A 19,166-nucleotide genomic window follows, 5' to 3' on the forward strand; every position below is an offset into this window, starting at 1 on the left:
ACACATAGTCTTCTCTGTGATATGAGTGTGACAGGGAAAGATTCTGGAAAGAGTTTGGATTTTATCCCATCAACAATATGTTTTGGGATACAAATTTGTAAGGACGTGTGTGTGTGTGTGTGTGTGTGTGTGTGTGTGTGTGCGCCCACGCGTATATATGTATGTATATATATATATATATGATATATATATATATATATATATCACCTCTTCTTATAGTGGGGGTGAGGAAAAAAGAATAAATGAAATTGGGAGTGCTTTTATACAGAGTAGTAACAGGACTTGAGCAACTTACTGTGAGCAAATGGGGGAGGATGGCGTGGGGCAGTAAGGAGCTTGTTTCAGAAGGATAGAGGAGCTTGGCATGGACGTGCCGAGTCTGAACATGCAGGACGTTTGGGTGGAGACATTGAGTAGGCGGCGGGATCGGTATGTTGGAACTGAAGATGAAGACTTGGATGTTGTCCGCCCAAGGGCAGTGGTCGAAAACGTGGGTGTGGCTAATAAGTGATATCAAGATATTATCAGGATTTTAAAATGTCAAGAAGAGACGGAGTTTGAAGAGGAAGATGGCCAAGGTCCAACCCAGAGAAATTGCCATCAGAAGTTGCCTGGGCAAAAGAAGAAACTTCATTAATCAGAGCTGAGGAGAAGCAGTCAGAGCGGTGGGGGGAAGGATCCAGCGTAGAATCGTACCACGGTACCCGCAGGGATAAGGACACTCCTCTAGGAGTGTCAGCCTGCAGTCCTGTCCTCTTCTGTTCCTTATCGTGGTGGCACCGTGAACCGGGACAGTACTCCTTTCTCATACGCTGTAAGGCCTGAGCAGGTCTCCTCCCACAGCTGCCCTGGGGAACCCATTCTCTGGCTTCTCTCTCTCTCTCTTTTTCCCCATAAATAATAGAAATGTATTTCTCACAGTTCTGGAGGGTGGGTAGCACCAAGATGAAGGTGCTAGCGGTTTGGTGTCTGGTGAGGGCCTTATATTTGCTTTCATGGTGCCTTAAAGGCCATGTCCTTGCATGGAGGAGAGGATGGAAGGACAGAAGGCTGACTGCTGTGTGAAGCTTTATTTATTTATGTTTTTAAATAAGGGCCTGTATCCTGATCACAAAGGAGGAGCCCTCATGATGGAATCTCCACCTCAAAGCCTTCCCTTAATACTACTGCACTGGAGATGAAGCTTCAACACGAACTTTAGAAGGGACACAAATATTCCAACTGTACCAGAGTGGTTGTTTCAATAAGTGGCATTATCCCAGCAACTGAGATTTCCCATGTTATGGGCTGAAACGGTGAAAATTAGGAGTTATCACTATTGGAGATTTTAGACTGTCCTACTGGACAACTTTTAAACATCTTATTTGTGAGTACCCATACTGATGTCCTCCTGATTATTCAGAGTTCGAGGCAGAGCCAGGTCACCACCGATCAGGAGCCTGGAGTCCAGTCTGTTGATTGGGTATCCTGTGGTAGGGTGTGCTAGTCGGAGGTGAAGTAATCCGGGCTCAGATACCGTTCTTTCCCTTAGGATGCATGGACCAATTAGGGAGACAGATGATAATAAGATAGTGCATGTAAATATATAATTATCAAGTAGGTTAAGTGCCCTGAAGGAAAAGTGAGGAGCTTTGGGAAACTTGATCCAGTCTGAGCAGCTCTCTAAGGGAGAGAGATTTTAGATAAGATCCAAGGGATAAGCCTATTAATAGATAAAATGGGTGGCTGGTGGGGAGAAGGGCAAGAAAACCTGTGCAAAGGTCAGAGGTGGGAAGGAGCTTGGTAGGAGACACAGGAGCCAGGGAAAGGAGCACAGGGAGCAGGGAGTGTGGTGAAACTGACCAGGTGCAAATGGCTGGTGTGAGACCAGAGTGGTAGGGCCAGGCTGGATAGGCTAGTTTGCTTTTAGCAGATAAATTAGGGGTTCCAGCGGTTATTAACAGGGGAGACCATGGTGGGTTGGAGAGGAAGAGACAGTAAGCTCATATAGCACATTGCGTTCTAAAGCTGAGTTGAAATGATTTTGGAAACTAATCATTTCTCTCTGGCTTCTCCTTGCCTTATCTCCACCATGTTTTCCCAGTTCACTGAAGCATTCTCAAAACTGGTCTCTGTTTCTCCTTTCTTAACCCCTCTCCATACCTTGTGTACTTGGCCCTGGTACCAAATGATCTTTTTAAAACCCAAATCTAAGCTCAACACCATCTTCCCCAAGCCCCACCTCTTGGCCTTTAAACATGTATGAAACGTTTTCAGGAAAAGTATAAACTTCTTAATAAAGTATGCAAGACCCTTATTGCTTGGACCACTGTGTGTCTCCCCAGTTCCATCTCTGACCACATCCTGCACCTTTGCAATTTCCAACAAAACTATTATACAGTTTCTGCAACTAACCCATGCCTCTTCTTGCCATTGGCTGTGATCCCTTACCACTGCTCCCATTCTTACCTAGGTGGTGCCCACTTATCCTTTGACAAGATGGCTAGTACTTGGCCCCCTCCCATCATTAGTCATGGGCTCCCTGTGGTCCAAAAGTAGTTAAGAACAAGAGCCACCTCCCTACATTTCATCTTTATTCAAAATCCCTTCCCTGTTCAGAACTTCCCAGCCCCACGTAACTCATATCCCATAAAAAGCAATGCAGTGAGGCATTATCAAGAAATGGAGAGCAAGACAAAGGAAGAGAAACCAAGAAGGGATGATGGGAGGGAAAGTAGAAGTACTGGGGACTCAAAGGGAGCAAATTATTCCATGCATGCATGATTATGTCAAAATGAACCCCATATTATGTTTACCTATAGAGCAATAATAAAAACATTTAAAAAATAAGAAACCCTTTAGAGTTTGTCCTCCGGTGTTTCTTCCAGTGACCTTATCTTCTTTTCTCATCCTCAGATATGCGATAAGATGAACCCCTGATTAATAAGTACCTGTAGGAACCCTCTGAAATAGGCTTTCCCAGCATCTTGATGGCATAAAGATTGTGATCAGAATCAACCATTCTGCCATCACCCACTACATAAAAATAATGAAAATAATAGGTTTTCAGAAATTATATAGAAAATAAGAGAGGAGTGAAGTATCCTGAGTGTAAGTATTCAACAGATCCATAGTAAGCAATATAAGGTAAAAAGATACACGGGAGTCCAGTGGATTGTACTAAGCATAAATAAAGGTGGGATATAAAGATCATTGTTAACAGGAGTTTTGAACACCCTGATTTGCCCATGACAGTCATGGTCTATTCTTGTTGTCCCAGAGTAATTAACAATGATCTCTTTAACTCTCAGAAGGATCTCCATTTGAATTTTAAGTTAAATGATCTTCCTAATTATTAACTGTCGTACAAGATAATATCAAAGAAACATAGGGGAAGAGGATTGAAGGCACTTTGTACACTTTGTTCCATTAAAATGGACAGCCAGGTCAGCACTCCCAATTTCATTTAAGTGGCCAGTTTTAAACCTTTCCTGGAATCCCCACTCCCAAATTCCCATAACAATTAGTGAAAATTCTCAGGTAGTGATCACTATCTGAGACCTAACACTGAAAGGTAATTGTATATTTCCTGACCCCTCCATGGGGAGGCAGCATTGCACAGTGGTTAGGAGCACCGGATTACACATCAGCAACACTTCCTGAGCAGTGTTTGGACCAAGAGTCTGAACTCCAAGACTAAACTGCCAGAGTTCAAATCCCAAGCCTACCGCTTAATAGCTGTGTGCCCTTGAGTGTGTTACTTAGCTTTTCTGTGGACTTAAGTTTCCTCATCTGTAAAAAGGGTAACAGTAGTTTGTATTACATAGAGTCTTGCTCAGAACAAAGCTGGCCACGTTGGAAGTGCTCACTGTGATGATGACATGGCAGTGAATACAGAGTCCCTGGCGCAGTGCCTGCTGCTTAGTGAGTACTCAATACGTGGAAAGTGTTGTGATTATTAATCTTCGTAAAGTCCCAAGAACATACTGGGTATTCAAATATCAGCTGGCTGAATCAATAAAGGGCACACTCTAACTCGGTCCAGCAAGATAAGAACTAAGAAAATGTTTTAGCTGAAATAACTCACCCATCCTCCCCAAAGAGAAGGTCTTAGGAAGTGTCCGGAGAAGCCATTATCACACCCATAGGATGGTGGCACTGACATCAAAACACTTAAAAGAAATTAAAATTAAAAGTGGTGGACTGAGTCTGAAGGTCAGTCAGAGGCTACTTTCAACTCTGTGGCCAAGTTGTAAAAAAAAAAAAAACAAGGAGAAAAAGACTTTCAAGGAGTTTCCAGAACAGTCGCAAATCTGGAAGTACGTTTGAAATAAAGAGTGGGACACAAGAGGGACAGGACCGTCCCCTTGGAGCCCTGTAGCTACTGTGCTTCATTACATAGAAGCAGCTGTCCTGATGGCAGAAGGGGAAGTTAAACCACAGGGGCAGCACCTGTGGACACTGGGCATCTTCATGTGAGTGACTCTGTCCAGCATTGCTGAGTCCCTCCCATAGCCTGGACCTCCGGGAGGGTGGGAGAGTCCTGTCTTTGATTATGTAGCTACAATGGGGATAAGGAACGAGGCTAGGTAGAGTGCAATGGGAATCTGGGGTAGAGACTCCGCCAAAAAAAAAAAAAAAAAAAAATAGCCCTACATATGGCAAGCTGGGGTGGTAAATCCATTTCCAAAACAATTAAACCTTGCAAGGATAAAGTTCCTTTGTAGAAATAATCAAGGTCAGTTCCCCATTCTCCCCTGACTGATGAAACAACATAAGCTCACCTTAGTCATCAAGACCCATGCCTGTTCGCTAGATTAAGTTCTTGGAGAAGTTTATAAGTGATTTCAGCAAAGTTAAATAAAAGGAAGAAATTGTAAATTGAGATAAAATATGAAGTGACAAGACAAGGAAACCTAGAACAATTAAGGAAGTATAAAATAATATGGCCGATTTTAAAGTCCCCTGAGAAGCAGTAAAGAGCAGATGACAGAAAATGACATAAATAATAAAGGCATGTTTGAGAAATACTCATAATTTGAAGAGGAAACTGATTTGGTGAAATGAAAGCGATGAGAGAGAAGATGATCCATAGGGAATGATAAAACAATATCCAAAATACTAGATATTTTTCTTTGCTGAAATATAGTCTAGAAGAACATTCAAAGAGAACTTTTCTGATTTAAGAAAAGCCTGAAGATGCAGACTGAATAGACTCATCAAGTAACAGTTTAAACTAATTATTCATTGAGACTAAACAATAAAATGTTTCCTGGTGTACATTTTTAATTTTAAGGACTAAAAAGGAATCTTATAAGTGAGAAGAAAACAATGACCTACAAAGGCTGTGCAGTGTTAGGTGGAGAGAAAATGGGATTGATAAAATTCATCTTTTATAATGGGTAAAATTATTTTGGTGGCTATATGGACTAACAGGTGTACCTACCCAAGTGTTACTTGCAAGAGAAGAAAATATGAAAGCATTTCCAAGAGATACATTCTTGTAGAAAGGAGGGTACAGATTATTTTCATAAAGAGATTATCCAAAAAATGAATGAAGTTTAAAAAAGACATTTATAATAGTTGTGACATAAAAGAAGTGGTAATGACCATGGACCATGGAATCTTTTCAGCAAATATAGGTCTCATTAGTATTTTCAGTAAATTTTGAGTTGATAACCTCCTCAGCACACGTGAGCAATCTGTCGTGACAAAGGAACAAACTGAAAATAAGATTTAGGAGAAAAAGCCTACACTATTTCTGAATATTCAAATTCATTGGCAGCAATGACTGCCCCATTGAATATTGTAAAAATCGAATCTAGTTCATCTGAAGGCAGTTTGAGAAACTTTTTCCAGAACTTAAGCAGAGGTATGCAGAGATTAAAATTATGAAGGAAGAACTTAGTAATACAAAGAATATCTCATGTATAGCAACAAGAATTCTATGAAAAGAGCCTTTATGAGAAATACTGCAGAAAATAATAATGACACGAGATAATCTTCCTGAGCTACAGAAAGATCAGAGTCTTCAGATCCAAATGACGAAGTACTCAGACTAATTTTTCAAAATGATCAATTTACATAATCTTAAATAAATGCCTATATCGATAAATAGGAAAAATCTACCATTCTTCCAAAAAGGAAAATAAGAGGCTTCTCCCACAAAAGAAAATGAGATTTGATTGGCTTTCTTTTTTCTTTTAACTCTACAACATTAAATGCTAAAAAAGCCTCAATAATTTTAGTCTTGAGTGAAACATGGTTTTTAAATTCCTTAGCCAGGGTTTCTCAGACATGCAAAAATTCATAATGTATGCCATCCACAGGACCTTGCTGAATAAAATACTTGAAAATATTGTTTATCAAAAAGGAAATTATGTTTGAAATAAAGTATAAGAAAAAGACATGGTATGAAAGAAACAGAAGTAAGGAATAGCCCTAGAAAAGCTAAGAAGTCTTAATAATGTTATCGTCGTTATTATGTAGCAAAATACAAAACTTAGAGAATGAATTTTCAAAAGATAAAATGTAAAATTTTTATGCAGGATAGCAAAAAAAAAAAAACAATTGCTATTACATGCATACATACAGGAATATGTAGTTTATTTGTAGCTCCCAAACTCCTCCTGAGTTCAACTCCTAAGTCCCCAAATTCAGAACAACAGTAGTAATAATCACCCAATCTTGTTATTTCTAGACATCCCCTTAGTTAAGATTTCCCCTTTTAGATTTTGCCTTTCCCTCACCAGTAGAATCTGGGTGTTTGAGGGTGACTGACTTATCCTGGTGAGGAGATCCTTCAATTCCAGACCAGTCAATTTCATGGAACGTTCTAAGACATCTTCAAGGAACAGGAAAAGATAGAGCATTTCTCAGTTTATTTTAGGAAGCTAGCATATATTAGATGTCAATATCTGCCAAAGACAGTATGTTCACAGGCAAAACTTCCTCCTGACTTTTGAATAAAAACTTTCAATCCTAAATTAAATACATTTCAAACAAAACTAACAGTGTACTAAAAGAATACTATATTAAAATCAAGTAAAATTTATCCTAGAAATGCATGCCTGCTTCAATATTTAGAAAATATTTTAAGATAACTCACATTTATTTTGACTGCCGAAGATGAAAACCACATTATCTCAGCAGAATCTGAAAGACATCTGTCTGAATACTTCCTCGTTCCAGGGACAAGGAAGATATGAATAATAATTAATCAGACTGATTTAATAAATATATTTTGAACCCTATGCCCCTCAGAGAATAAACTTTCCTTTCAAATGCCCATGAAATATTTATCAGGTCACAAAGAATGCTTCCATGTATATCCCAAGGCACAATTTTTTCCAGTTCACATTCTCAGCAATAAATAACAGGAAATGAGGGACGAAGTACATTAAAGCCTCAGTTATCAGGGGGGGAAATATAGGTTTTTTTTTTTTATTAAATTGTCATGAGAAAGACAGGAGAGTGGATATAAGAACAGCAAAAAACAAGACAGTGAAAGTGACTGTCTGGAACAGAGATTGGCAAACTATGGCCTGCAGCCCGTTTTTGTAAATAAAATTGTAGCATAACCACATTCATTTGTTCTTGTACTGTCAATGGCTGCTTTTGTGCTGCAAAAGAACAGCTGAATAGTTGCCATGGAGACCATAGGCCCGCCCTCATCAGCCTAAAATATTTACAGTCTGTCCCTTTAGAGAAAAAGTTCTCTGAATCCTGGGCTGAGAACCCTTAACTCAATAGAAAATGGGCAGAAAATAATGCTACCAGGGTTAGCTTCATGGGTGTAGGCCTGTCGGGTCACCCAGGACCGCTCATTTACAAAGCATTTGACTTAATGGTCTGCTGGAACCATCCTGAAATTCTCAATACTTTTCAAAGGGGCCCTGCATGTTCACTTTACACTGGATTCTGCAAATTACGTAGCCAGTTCTAACCAATACAAAGAAACTCAAAGGAATAATAAATGCACATCCATGGCTTATAATTAAACACATTCAATTAAAACTATAATGAATTCATTTGGTCCCTCTTCTGCCACCTCACCACGTGGTCTGTTTACCTTGACGTGGGCACAGTCCGTAGGACAGTTGCCTCCCTGAGACTCAGACATGAATCTCCCCTTCTTGGCATCTGCCCCACTCTCACTTCATAATTCTCAAGGAACAGAAGGGAGAGTTGAGAACTTTCTATGCCTCGGTCATCTTCCTTTAGCTAAAAGAATTCAGAAGAAAAAAAAAAATCTCCCTTTGGACAAAATCTTGTTTCCAAACCACATATCTTGCTGCAAAAATCACATTTTAAATCTCAAATATTAGCTTTTTCATCTTTGCATCACTGCTGGGAACAGCCAATCCCCCACCCCTCCACTGTAGTCCCTGGCAGATGGATGCCTTGGACTGACTGTGGTGTATTAGGTCACTTTCTGTACAAATGCCAGAGAAAAAGAGCACAGTAAAAACGTTGAAGTATTCCCTCTTATATATATAAAAAGATAGTAACAAAAGTGTTCATCATATATGCTGTTATAAAAGCCACCCAGTGTACAAAAAGAAATTAATAATAATTATGTTTAACATGGAGAAAAGGCAGATGTTGGAAAGGATGCTGGGGAACATTATTTAATGAAAATTAAAGTTGTGTTCATTAACCATACCAACAGGTGAAAAGAACAGGAACCATAACCTATAAGTAGGCAAAGGATCCATGCTTGGGGGAAAAGTCTGGAAACGGGTCACTTCAGTGTGGGCAGTGATTATACCTGTAATGTAGGATGATAAGTGATTTTCATTTTCTGTTCTTTGCTTGTCCTCTTGTTCCCATTTCTAACAATGAACATGTTGCTCTAGTAATACAGTATTTTAAAGTCCGCTCCTGTGGTGCCCTCATTCGGAGTCACTTCCTCCCAGGTGACAATATCCACAGCCATTCTCATTTGGATGCCTTGGTTCATTCCCTTTGTACCCTTTGAAGGGATGCAGAGTGGCTCTTGTGGCCTCATCTCTGAATCTGGAGAGTATGAGAAATGAGTCATCACTGAGCTGTCCATTATGGGAAATATCTTTTGGGCAACTAACCCATTGTCTGTGTTCTTTTTTTAAAATTTGTTCTAATTAATTATACATGACAGTAGAATGCACTTTGACACATCGTGCATAAATGGAGGACAATTTCTCATCCTTCTGTTTGTACATGATCTAGAATCACACCAGTCGTATAATCATATATGTACATAGGGTAATAATGTCAGATTCATTCTATCCTTCTTTTATATTGAATTTGCACCAAGAGTACCAGTAGTTGATTTTAGAAAATGTTTTTAGGCTTGTCCTGCTTTGTGTGTGTGTGTGTGTGTGTGTGTGTGTGTGTGTGTGTGGAAAAGGCAGAGTGGGGATAAAGAAATAAATATTTTGTTATACTACCATTTTGATTTTGACTCACAGAAAAAAATACATTTTACATCTTAATGCAGTACGTATGTGATGCACATAATTGACCAAATTGACCAAAATTTTCATGCAACATTGCTTTCTGTTAACTGTATGCAATATATATTCTCATATTTCAATTTTATTATTATTATTTTTTAATGTTGGCAATAGCCCACCAAACTGATTTCCCAACTCACTAATAGATTGCATTCTGAAGTTTAGAAGTCATTGTTTTCAAAGCCGTCAGTTAGATGGACTCACTGATGAAATTCATCACAAGTCAGAAGGGTGGGGCTGGTCATCCGGGGATGGGGTCTGCACAACACAGGAAAGAGCAGATGGGTGGTCCCAAACTCAGAGTACAGTGCTCAGAGAGTAGATTTGGGGCTGGAATGGTATCTGAAGAAGTTGGAATGGAGGCAAAAGTCAAGGTCAACCTCTGTGAGCAGGAGGAATGCTTGGCTGTGACCCCAGACAGTAATAGGAGGACAAAGGCTGAAGGCGTGAGCCGGTTTAGGGCTCCAGCCACTTAGGGTGCAGTGTGAGGCCAAGAGGAAGGAGAAGGCCAAGGAGGAAGCCGGGAAGGGGGACACACTAGCAGATGGGTTCAGCGTCTCGTCTCTGAACTAATTGTGGGTCCCACCTAGTGGTACCAAGGCTGCTGCTTTGACCATGGCCTTCCTGGTTTGGCTGGGAACCGGCGTGGTTCACTGAGGTCATTAAGTGACTTCAGCTGGGTGGGGCTAAGGAAAAGCAGGCAGGCGACAGACAATTTTATACTTTCCACCCTTAGAGCTATTCTGCTTTTCTGGATTACGAGACTCTGGGTGATGGTTGCAACTGCAAGCCTTCTTTTCCCCTTTCATTATATTCTCATCTCTATGCAAAAGAAAGGGGGACAATTTCAAGCCAGTTTGGCCCATTTAGTCCTGACTCTGGTTGTATGTGTGGCTAATGGAAAGAGCCTGTGTTTTCTGAGGCGCTAAACCACAGGGAGGTTTGGAAACTCTCATAAACATAGAAGAATGCATTTTTTTTTTTTGTTCAGAAAACAAATCTGAATAAAACTTGGGGTTCTTATTTTGCTCCTACTCTTTGCATATTAGACTCTTGGAAGTAATTGAACACAATGCTGGGTTCCACGAAAAATTCCTCACTGGGAACACACAGTGAGTACCATGTCACCAAACTTTCTTGACTTCTCACTGTGTTCCAAACACTGGAGAGAGCACAGCAAAACAAAAATAAATAAGAAACTCTGGCATTGTCCCCAGCAGGGATCCTCCTCAGGGACCAGTAGTGAGGACTTGCAGCTCTCTCTCCCCTAGGTGGTGAGCTCTTTTGCAAAGCCACGTCAGAAGACAGGCAATGAGAGGGCAATGACTCTGACCTTGAGTATTGAATTGAATATTGACTTAGTGCACAAAATCCCAAGAGGGAGTCTGTAACTTCCACACCCTCCTAATATCAAGATGACAGTCTTTGGGCACTAGAACTGCATTTGAGTTAGAATTTAACGAAGCCAAAATTCGGAGACCTTTCACATTCACCGATTTCTAGAACGTGGCACTGCCGCTCTCTGGGACTGTAGTTTACTCAGCAATTATGTGTTAAAAGCATTTCTGGAAAGAAAAATATCCACAACTGAGTCCAACAGAACATTTCGAGTCCTATTTGTATTTGAACTTGGAATTTTTTGTTTCTATCTACCAGCTTTGGACAACAATGTCTGGGAGTCCATACTGTCTGAATATACTATTGGGACTCCATGGCTAGAATTTAAAGTCATTTAACTCTTAAACAGGCTGGCATGATAAAGGAGATGTTTTATATACTGCAGAATGGAGAGAAGCTGGAATTAGGTTCATTCACCGGTGTTTCTCCAACCAATATCTGGCTTCTCCCAGCTGTGACAAGGACTCCACTTAGGTCCTTGGGGTGGAGAAGAAGCCAAGGGTCTGAATTACCCAGAGTTGATTATTCTGGGAATGGCCCCTGGGGCAGTTTCCAAACCACAAAGTCATTCACAAGGCAAAAGCCAAGAGAGACAAGCATATTGCAGCAGAAAGTTCAGACTTAAGACAAAGTCCCAGCATGCCCATCACCATGGGAAAGGGGCAGCAACTCAAATGGGGTTCCCATGTGTATTTTCCAGAGGTCCAGAGGATGAACTTTGATGCCTGAGAAAGCAGGCCATGTACATCTCAAATATGGCATAAGGGAATATATTTTGGTGAAGGCATAGGTAATTATGTAAGGAATGATCGCTTACACATGTGTGTGTATGTATGAAACAGCAAACCCCAGCAATGACCGGCAGCTGTTAGCAGGGATGAGATGGAGAAGCAGGCCTGTCCCTCCTATCCTGCCTCCAGGTCGCATCAAAACTTCCATTTTCTTCTTGAGAAAATCTAGCACCCGCCCATTAGAAGGAAAGGTTTTGATGACCCCAGATTAAAAAAAAAAAAATCCAGGATAGGTTTTTAGATCTTCCTCTATACCTAGCACCAACAAATCAGGTGAATATTGGAATTATACAAATTTTACATGTCAGCTGAATAGAATAGTGAAAATGAAGTGTTCTAAGACAAAGTGTGACTTTTCTTCAGGTGAAGAAGTCAAGGAATGTGAATTGATGTGTGACTGTAAAATAGGGCCAATCCTTAAGAATTAAGAAGTAGCAATCCAAATAAGGATTTACTTCATACCCCTGCTCCTTAGGCAGCCAGGCAGGAATAGTGTCCCAATTTTAGTTCAAGTTTCCGTTTCATTTGTGTCCCTCCCAGCACAATTTACTCACTGCAGAACATCTACTGGTGATGAAATAGTCACAGGGAGAGGAGGTGTGGGAATTCCCATTTATCCTTAGCATCTTACCCTACTCCTTAGTGACCAAAAGTTCAGAAATTTCACATTCTGTTAATGTAGACCAAAAAACAGCATTGCATTTCAGAAGCAAGTATGGATCTGGTCCAAGGAAATCTCTTAATTCCTGTGCAAAGGACATGTAGAATTCTGGATTTGACTATGGCTGCTAGACAGTCTTCTCAGGCACCCGGACAGTGTGGGGCCACACCTGCTATACTCTCAACTAGCACCCCCAGGATCAGAGCATCTGCCCAATGGCTGAAGAAGAGCCACCAGGACCAGTCTTAGCGATTCAAAGCGTATAAGTGAATCCTGTTCAAGAGGATAATTGAGGTCCTGACGAAACGGTTTCTAAAGTTTTAAAAGCCAAGGCTAAATGTGCATTTCTGGTGAGCTGCTGGGAGACTCCCAGCAGCCATTGTTTATTGAAGCCATTGTTGATGGTCAGGCAGACCCAGTCACCATGGATCAATGGGAAGGCTCCTTAGGTTCACAGAGGGTCACAGGAATGGCTGGAGCCATCTGAATCCCAAACCCAGGTCGCTTATTCAAGCCAGGGTGGGACAGGTGATGTTCACCTGTTGGCCAACAGGGTGGCAGAAGAGCAGGAGGTTTCTATAAGTAATAGAGGCATTTTCTTTCCATGTTCTTCTCTCTTGCTCTCAACAAACAGGGAGATGCTGAGAAGGCAAATTTCTCTAAGGTCCTCTGAGAGGAGCTTGGGAAAAAGTGATCGCAGTCAGATGGTGGTGCCCCAGGAACCCGAGGCAGGCGCAGGAAGTCCTCTCAGTTGGTCCAAAGCAGCAGGTGGGACTAAGCCAAGTCTTAGAGAATGAGCAGGAGTGTGCCAGTGGGGATAAGGAGTGTCCCAAACAGATGACATAAAGGCTACGAGAAGGGAACCACAAAGGTTACTTTTAACAAGAGAGGTTCCTGTAGCTCCTCCTCTCCCTGACACCTGTCCCATCTCCCCCAACACCTCACACCCTCTTCCATGGGCTCCACGGTGCTGCCACATGAAACTGCTTGCTCCTGCCCAGCACAGCCTGGCCTGGCCCACCTCAGTGTTTCCCGAGGGTGCTCTCTCTCCCCTCGTCTTCCTCAACTCACGCCATCCTTCAAAATCCAGATCAAAGACCATCCCCTCTTAAGAGCCTACACAGGCACAGCAAGCCATTCCTTTTTCTCTGTTCCAAAAGCACAGACCTCAACAGTACTTGTCACGACATGTGCCATTTTAACATTGAGGGTTTCTTTTAGAGAAAGCACCCTTTCTTATGCCTCTGTGCCCCTTGGCAGTTCAAGAATATTGCTAGGCAATAAATAAATTACGTTTGCAACTTGAAAAGTATGAAATCTTCAGTATACATTCCCTGGTTATGCCAAATACTATCTCAAATTGGATGAAGTAGGGTTTAAGATCAGCACATGAAAATAGAATTTTAATGCATACCTCTTATATGTGGGAGGACCCAAGACTAGATCCCTGCATTTTCACTCTGTGTGCAGAGTTCTTTGTAAAATTTTAGAACAATTTATGTTCTTCAAAAAACAAATAATATAATAAATATCCATGAGTTCTCTATATAAAATGAGCAAATAGTAACAGATTTTCACATTTGTTTTAGCTTTTTTAAAAAGAAATGTGCAGTGTGTGTGTGTGTGTGTGTGAATATTCACAAATTACTTGTTGATGGAGATTGAGGTCATTTACAATGCCTGTAATCCCAGCTACTCAGGTGGCTGAGCCAGGAGGATCACAAGTTCATGGCCAGCCAGGGCAATTTAGCAAAAGCCTGTCTCAAGATAAAATTTGTAAAAGGACTGGGGATGAAACTCAGCAGAAGAGCACTTTCCTAGCATGTGTGACAGCAAGGGTCCAGTTCCCAGCATTCTTTCCTCCAAAAGTTGAGGTCACTTATAATACTTCTCTGACAAACAGTGCAGCAGTCATTACAATTACACAGGATCCTGTACACATTCTTATTTGCAGCAGAGATGATAAACCTAGAAACAGAGTTGCTGGTCTTAGGAAATGCTTACATTGAACCTCACTTTCCGAAATGGCTCTCCAAAGTGGTTACATCAATTCCCATGTCTAGGGGCTGGGGAGTTAGCTCAGTTGGTAGAGTGCTTGCCTTGTAAGCACAAGGCCCTGGGTTCAATCCCTAGCACCGCCCCTCCCCCCCAAAAAAATTCCCATGTCTACCAGCAATGTAAGAACATTCCTATTTAGCCTATTTTCTCACCAACACTGAATATTGTCAGACATTTTTGCCAGTCTGAATGATGTAAAGTGGTATTTCACTATTGTTTATGCATTTCTATATTTACTAGAGGAGTTGAATATTTTTCATATACTGATTTACCATCTTTTGTTTTTTATACAAACATCTTTCATTATTTTCTTGTCTTTTAACATGTTTATGATATCTTTTTATCATTCAGAAATTTAGGAACTTCCAGCAATCTATATAATTATTTTATTAAGAAACAATTTTTAACTTCCATTTCTACTTTAAGAATCCCTGCACTGATCTGAGGGCATAAGAATAATCTATAATTCTCACAGATTTAATTTTTTGGTTTTTCCATTAGATATCAAATATATCTAGGGTTACATTTGGTAGGAAATAGCAATCTAACTTTTTTTTTTTTTTAATTTTAAGGAAACCTATTTGTCATAGAATCTTGTGCTAAGGGGTTTATTTTCCCTCAATCTGAATCTCTCTCTTCCTTTAGAGCCAGATCACACACAGGTTGAGATTTGGGCTCTATCAGTCAACTTTCTGTTTCTGTAACAAATATCTGAGAAAATTAGCTTATAAACAGAAAAGGTTTATTTTGGTTCAGTGTTGGAGGTTTCAGCCCATTGTCAGGACCCCTTCCTTTTGGACCAGTGGTGTGGCAGTGTATCATGGCAGGAGCAAGGAAGCAAAGAAAGAGGAGGATGAGGCCAGAGTCCCACAGTCCTCTTCCAGGGCATGTCCCCAGTGACCTAATATCTCCCACTGGACCCCAACTCTTAAAGGCTCTACCCTCTCCCAGTAGCACCACATTGAGGATCAGTCTTCAACACATGGACCTTTGGTGACATTCCAGATCTGAACCACAGCAGGCTTCCTGTGCTATTCCATTCACTCTCGTGTTATGTCCTGTGCCAGGTACACAAGGGTCATTATATGTGATAGGGAAAGCCCTCTCACCTTCTTCTTCTTTTCCAGAATCATCTTGATTACTTTAGACCTTTAATCTTCATTTCATTTTACAATCAGTTTTTAAGTTTCACAAACTTAAAAAATTTCTTTCAGTTATTTTCCCTAGAATTGATGTTATAGGTTAACTTGGGGAAAGTGAGACATCCTTAGCGTAAGGGAGTCTTTAATTATATGACCATAACATAGTGGGTCACCTCTTTTTTCAGGTAGGAAAAAAAAGTCTATCATTCTGGATCTGAGACAGAGAAAAATCATTCTCCTCATAGCGATCCAGAGCCAATCAAAATGGGAATTCTTAGGAAAGAATGACATAAAATCCACTTTGCCCATATTCCTCTTAAATGTCTATGAAATAGTTTGTGACAAGGAAAACATAGCAACAAATAACTGCGGAAAATATTGCAAATGGGTGAGTAAAAAAGGGGATCAAAAACTAGTGGGAAAGGTTTGAAGCAGAGTAGTAGAGCAAAGTCTGAACTCAGCCATTATTAGATAGCAGGCAGAGATTCGGCGCTCAGCTGACACAGACCAGTAGGTGAAAGGAGGAGGCATCTCAGCAACAGGAAGGAGTGGGTTTGAAGAGAAAAATTAATATGAACTCATCGTAGCAGACTGAGTGTAAGCACTGTAGAAAACAGATAGGAGCCGGGCACGGTTGCACACGCCTATAATCCCAGTGGCTCCAGAGGCTGAGGCAGGAGGATCGCAAGTTCGAAGTCAGCCTCAGCAACTTAGCAAGGCTCCAAGGAACTCAGTGAGACCCTGTCTCTGAAGAAAATAGAAACTAGGGCTGCAGATGTGGCTCAGTGGTCCAGTTTCCCTGAGCTCAATCCCTAGTACCTTAAAGAAAAAAAAAGAAAAAGAAAGAAAGAAAAGAAAACACATAGGAGCTAAATCAAAGTGCTAGGTAATGGTAATAGTGAAATAACTGTCAGATTAAGGAAATAAAGCCCCTTTCCAGATCTAAAATCCTTTGATCCCAAATGTTCTGGAGAAACAGATTCCCTCTTTTCAGCAAGAGAATTCCTTTTTAATATAATGAAAAGCTGAGTAAGTTTTCTTTTGTTTACAATATGATAACTCATTAGATGTCCTTAAATGTTGGACGGTCTGTACCTTCCTGAAAAGACAGATCTCTATCAGTTAATTAATGATTTTTTTGGATTCCAGGCTAATATTTTATTTGAGGATTTCACATCTATATTTACAAATGAAGTTGGACTCTTGGGAGTTTGTTTATCTTTGTTTTCTCTGTGTTGGTTTCACTTAAAAGAACTGGAATAACTTTTCTTTCCTCATCAGGGAAATAATTTAAATAGCACAAAAATAACCATTTTGTAAAAATTTGGAACTAATCTGTGAATCTAAGTGGGCCCAATGTTTTTGTGTGGTTGGGTGTTTTTCAGTGTGTGTATGAAAAATGCATCAGTTTGTGGAATAGCAGTGGGAACGGTGGAGATGGAGTTGGGGGAGTTCTTGAACAAAAATGTTAAGCACTCTAACAGTAAGTCTAAACAGGCTTTCAAAGAATTTCCAAAGCTACCAAAGTCTCAGGTAGCAAGCTCCATTAATGGGTAAGCCGAATGTGAAATGATAGAATATGAAGAGAAATAGTACGAGGCAAAGACAAATGAATGCCTAAATCAAGCAACACCTGCTCTTGTCTTCCTAGGTCGGGAAGTGTGCTGCACCATTGGAATGAGATCTACTACTTTGTGGAACAGCTGGCTCATAAATTCATCAGGTGAGATATGCGGTGCATTTGCTTCTCTGGTTTTACTCTCTGCCGTGAGTAAAATCAGTTCATGTTTGCTGCTGTGCAAACTCCTAACCACTCTGAGGATGCTTTTAGACAGAGGTGAACTCTCAAGTCTTGGACCAGGGACAACTTGTTTTGATCTACACCATTTTTTAGAGTAACTATGGCTTAGTGTTTTCAGGAGGAGCCAGATTCAGTTATGAAACCAAAATTTTAATGTTTTTTCTCTGTTGTTGAATAATATATTCTCATTAAAAGACCGTTAACATTTTTCCTATACAGTGCTTCATGCAGAAGGAACTAGCACCTTCTAGTGGACTTGTATGTAGGGTGTATCGGGTGTAGGATAAGCTACTCATCTCAGTTTGCCCACAGCTTTCCTGTTTTTCCTAGTCAGAGTCTCCCTGGAACACTCCTTAGTCCTGGGTAGGTTGTCATGGTTGCTCACTCCAGCCACGTACCCTCTCAGGTCCCATCCTCTGAGTACCCTCCACACCACCTTCCCAGGCAGGCTTGAACATGGTCATGTTAAACATGAGGGGAATCCTGGAGGTGCTGCTTTCTACTAAGTGTGGCACCCACAAGTCACATTTCACTCTCCCTCTAAGGGATAACACAACTGTGACAGTTCTATGGCCATGCTCAAAGCAAGGCATTGAGGTCTTTGGTGACCTTGGTCTGATGGTTGTGAATTCTTACCTGGTTCCACTTCATGCAGTGTGGCCTCCATTGCGTCTCCCTGATATGAGTGACCCTGGGGTCCTCTGAGTAAGGTTCTTTATCTCAGGACACAGGTTATCCTCTGAGCCTAGTTAATGACAGACACGCTCCTCCCAAATTCAGTTATTGATCCACATGTCCCCAACTGCCTCATTGGAAGGAATGGATTAGGAAGTGGCCTGTCTGTAAATGCCACAAATTGGAAGCTGTGGCAAAAATCATTTAGCCCCAGATGACTGGGGAAAACAAATGCTAAAGGGAGGGAAGGGAGAAAAATACAGAGAAAAGAGAGAAGCAAACACATGGAAGGGTGGGGCTATGGCTCAGTGGTAGAGCAACTGCCTCACATGTGACAGGCACTGGGTTCGATCCTCAGCACCACATGAAAATAAATGAATAAACAAACACATGGAAATATTTGAGAGGAACACTGAAACTTAGAATTGAGAAGAACAACTTCCCAATCTATCTTAGGAGGCCTTCAGCAACCTCATCCTGAATAGCTTGGAAAGAAACAGGGGGAAAATAGCTTGATTTTTCAGGGCCTCCGTTTCCCTTTATGGAAAAGATGAAAAATAATAGTGTCAATCCCTTAAAGTTGTTCCAAGCTTCATGCGATCACACAGGCAAATCACGATAGTATGTGGCACATAGTAAGAACTTGCTGAGATTGCTCATCATTATACTACTACCATCATGATGATTTAATTATCATTTAAAACATGGTGTCCTGTTGCCCCACCACTGTGAGGTGGAAGCGGGTAGCATGGGGTCTTGGGCAGAGAATTGAAATCAGTTTCAAGAGACCAGTATTCAATTCATCAGGTACTACTTAGGCTCCAACCCAGAACTAAACACCAGGCTGAGGGTTTCTAGAGATGTGTCAGATGTATCCTGGAAGCAAGAGGAACCATTAGAGTTTTACAGCAGATAGGTGACAAGATCCAATTAGGACAATAATTGGGAGAGGAGTATGAAGAAAGAATCGGAGCAAGGGATGATGATAAGCGAGGATTTGGCTAAGAAGCAGCTGCAGTGGTCAGGCGATTGAGACCAAGGTCCTAAGCTAAGAAATGGAAAAGACACAGGCTTGAGAAATGTTTTGGAAAGCGGAAACTATGAAGTTTAGTACCAGATCAGGGGTGGGAGGCTATTGTCTAGTGAAGACATACTCTGATGCGC

General features: G+C 40.9%; 1 protein-coding gene across 1 annotated transcript in view; it reads left to right on the plus strand.

Annotated features, from left to right (window-relative positions):
* Positions 1-19,166, plus strand: part of LOC306644190 (anthrax toxin receptor 1-like) — an 86,264-nt gene that overhangs the window by 10,620 nt on the left and 56,478 nt on the right. The window contains exon 2 of the mRNA XM_079110882.1: positions 17,178-17,249. Coding sequence (XP_078967008.1) covers positions 17,178-17,249 — 72 coding nt within the window. The remainder of the gene's footprint in view (positions 1-17,177; positions 17,250-19,166) is intronic.

Source organism: Sciurus vulgaris, assembly GCF_902686455.1.
Source record: "Sciurus vulgaris genome assembly, chromosome: 14".
In the NCBI taxonomy this organism is placed as follows: Eukaryota; Metazoa; Chordata; class Mammalia; order Rodentia; family Sciuridae; genus Sciurus; species Sciurus vulgaris.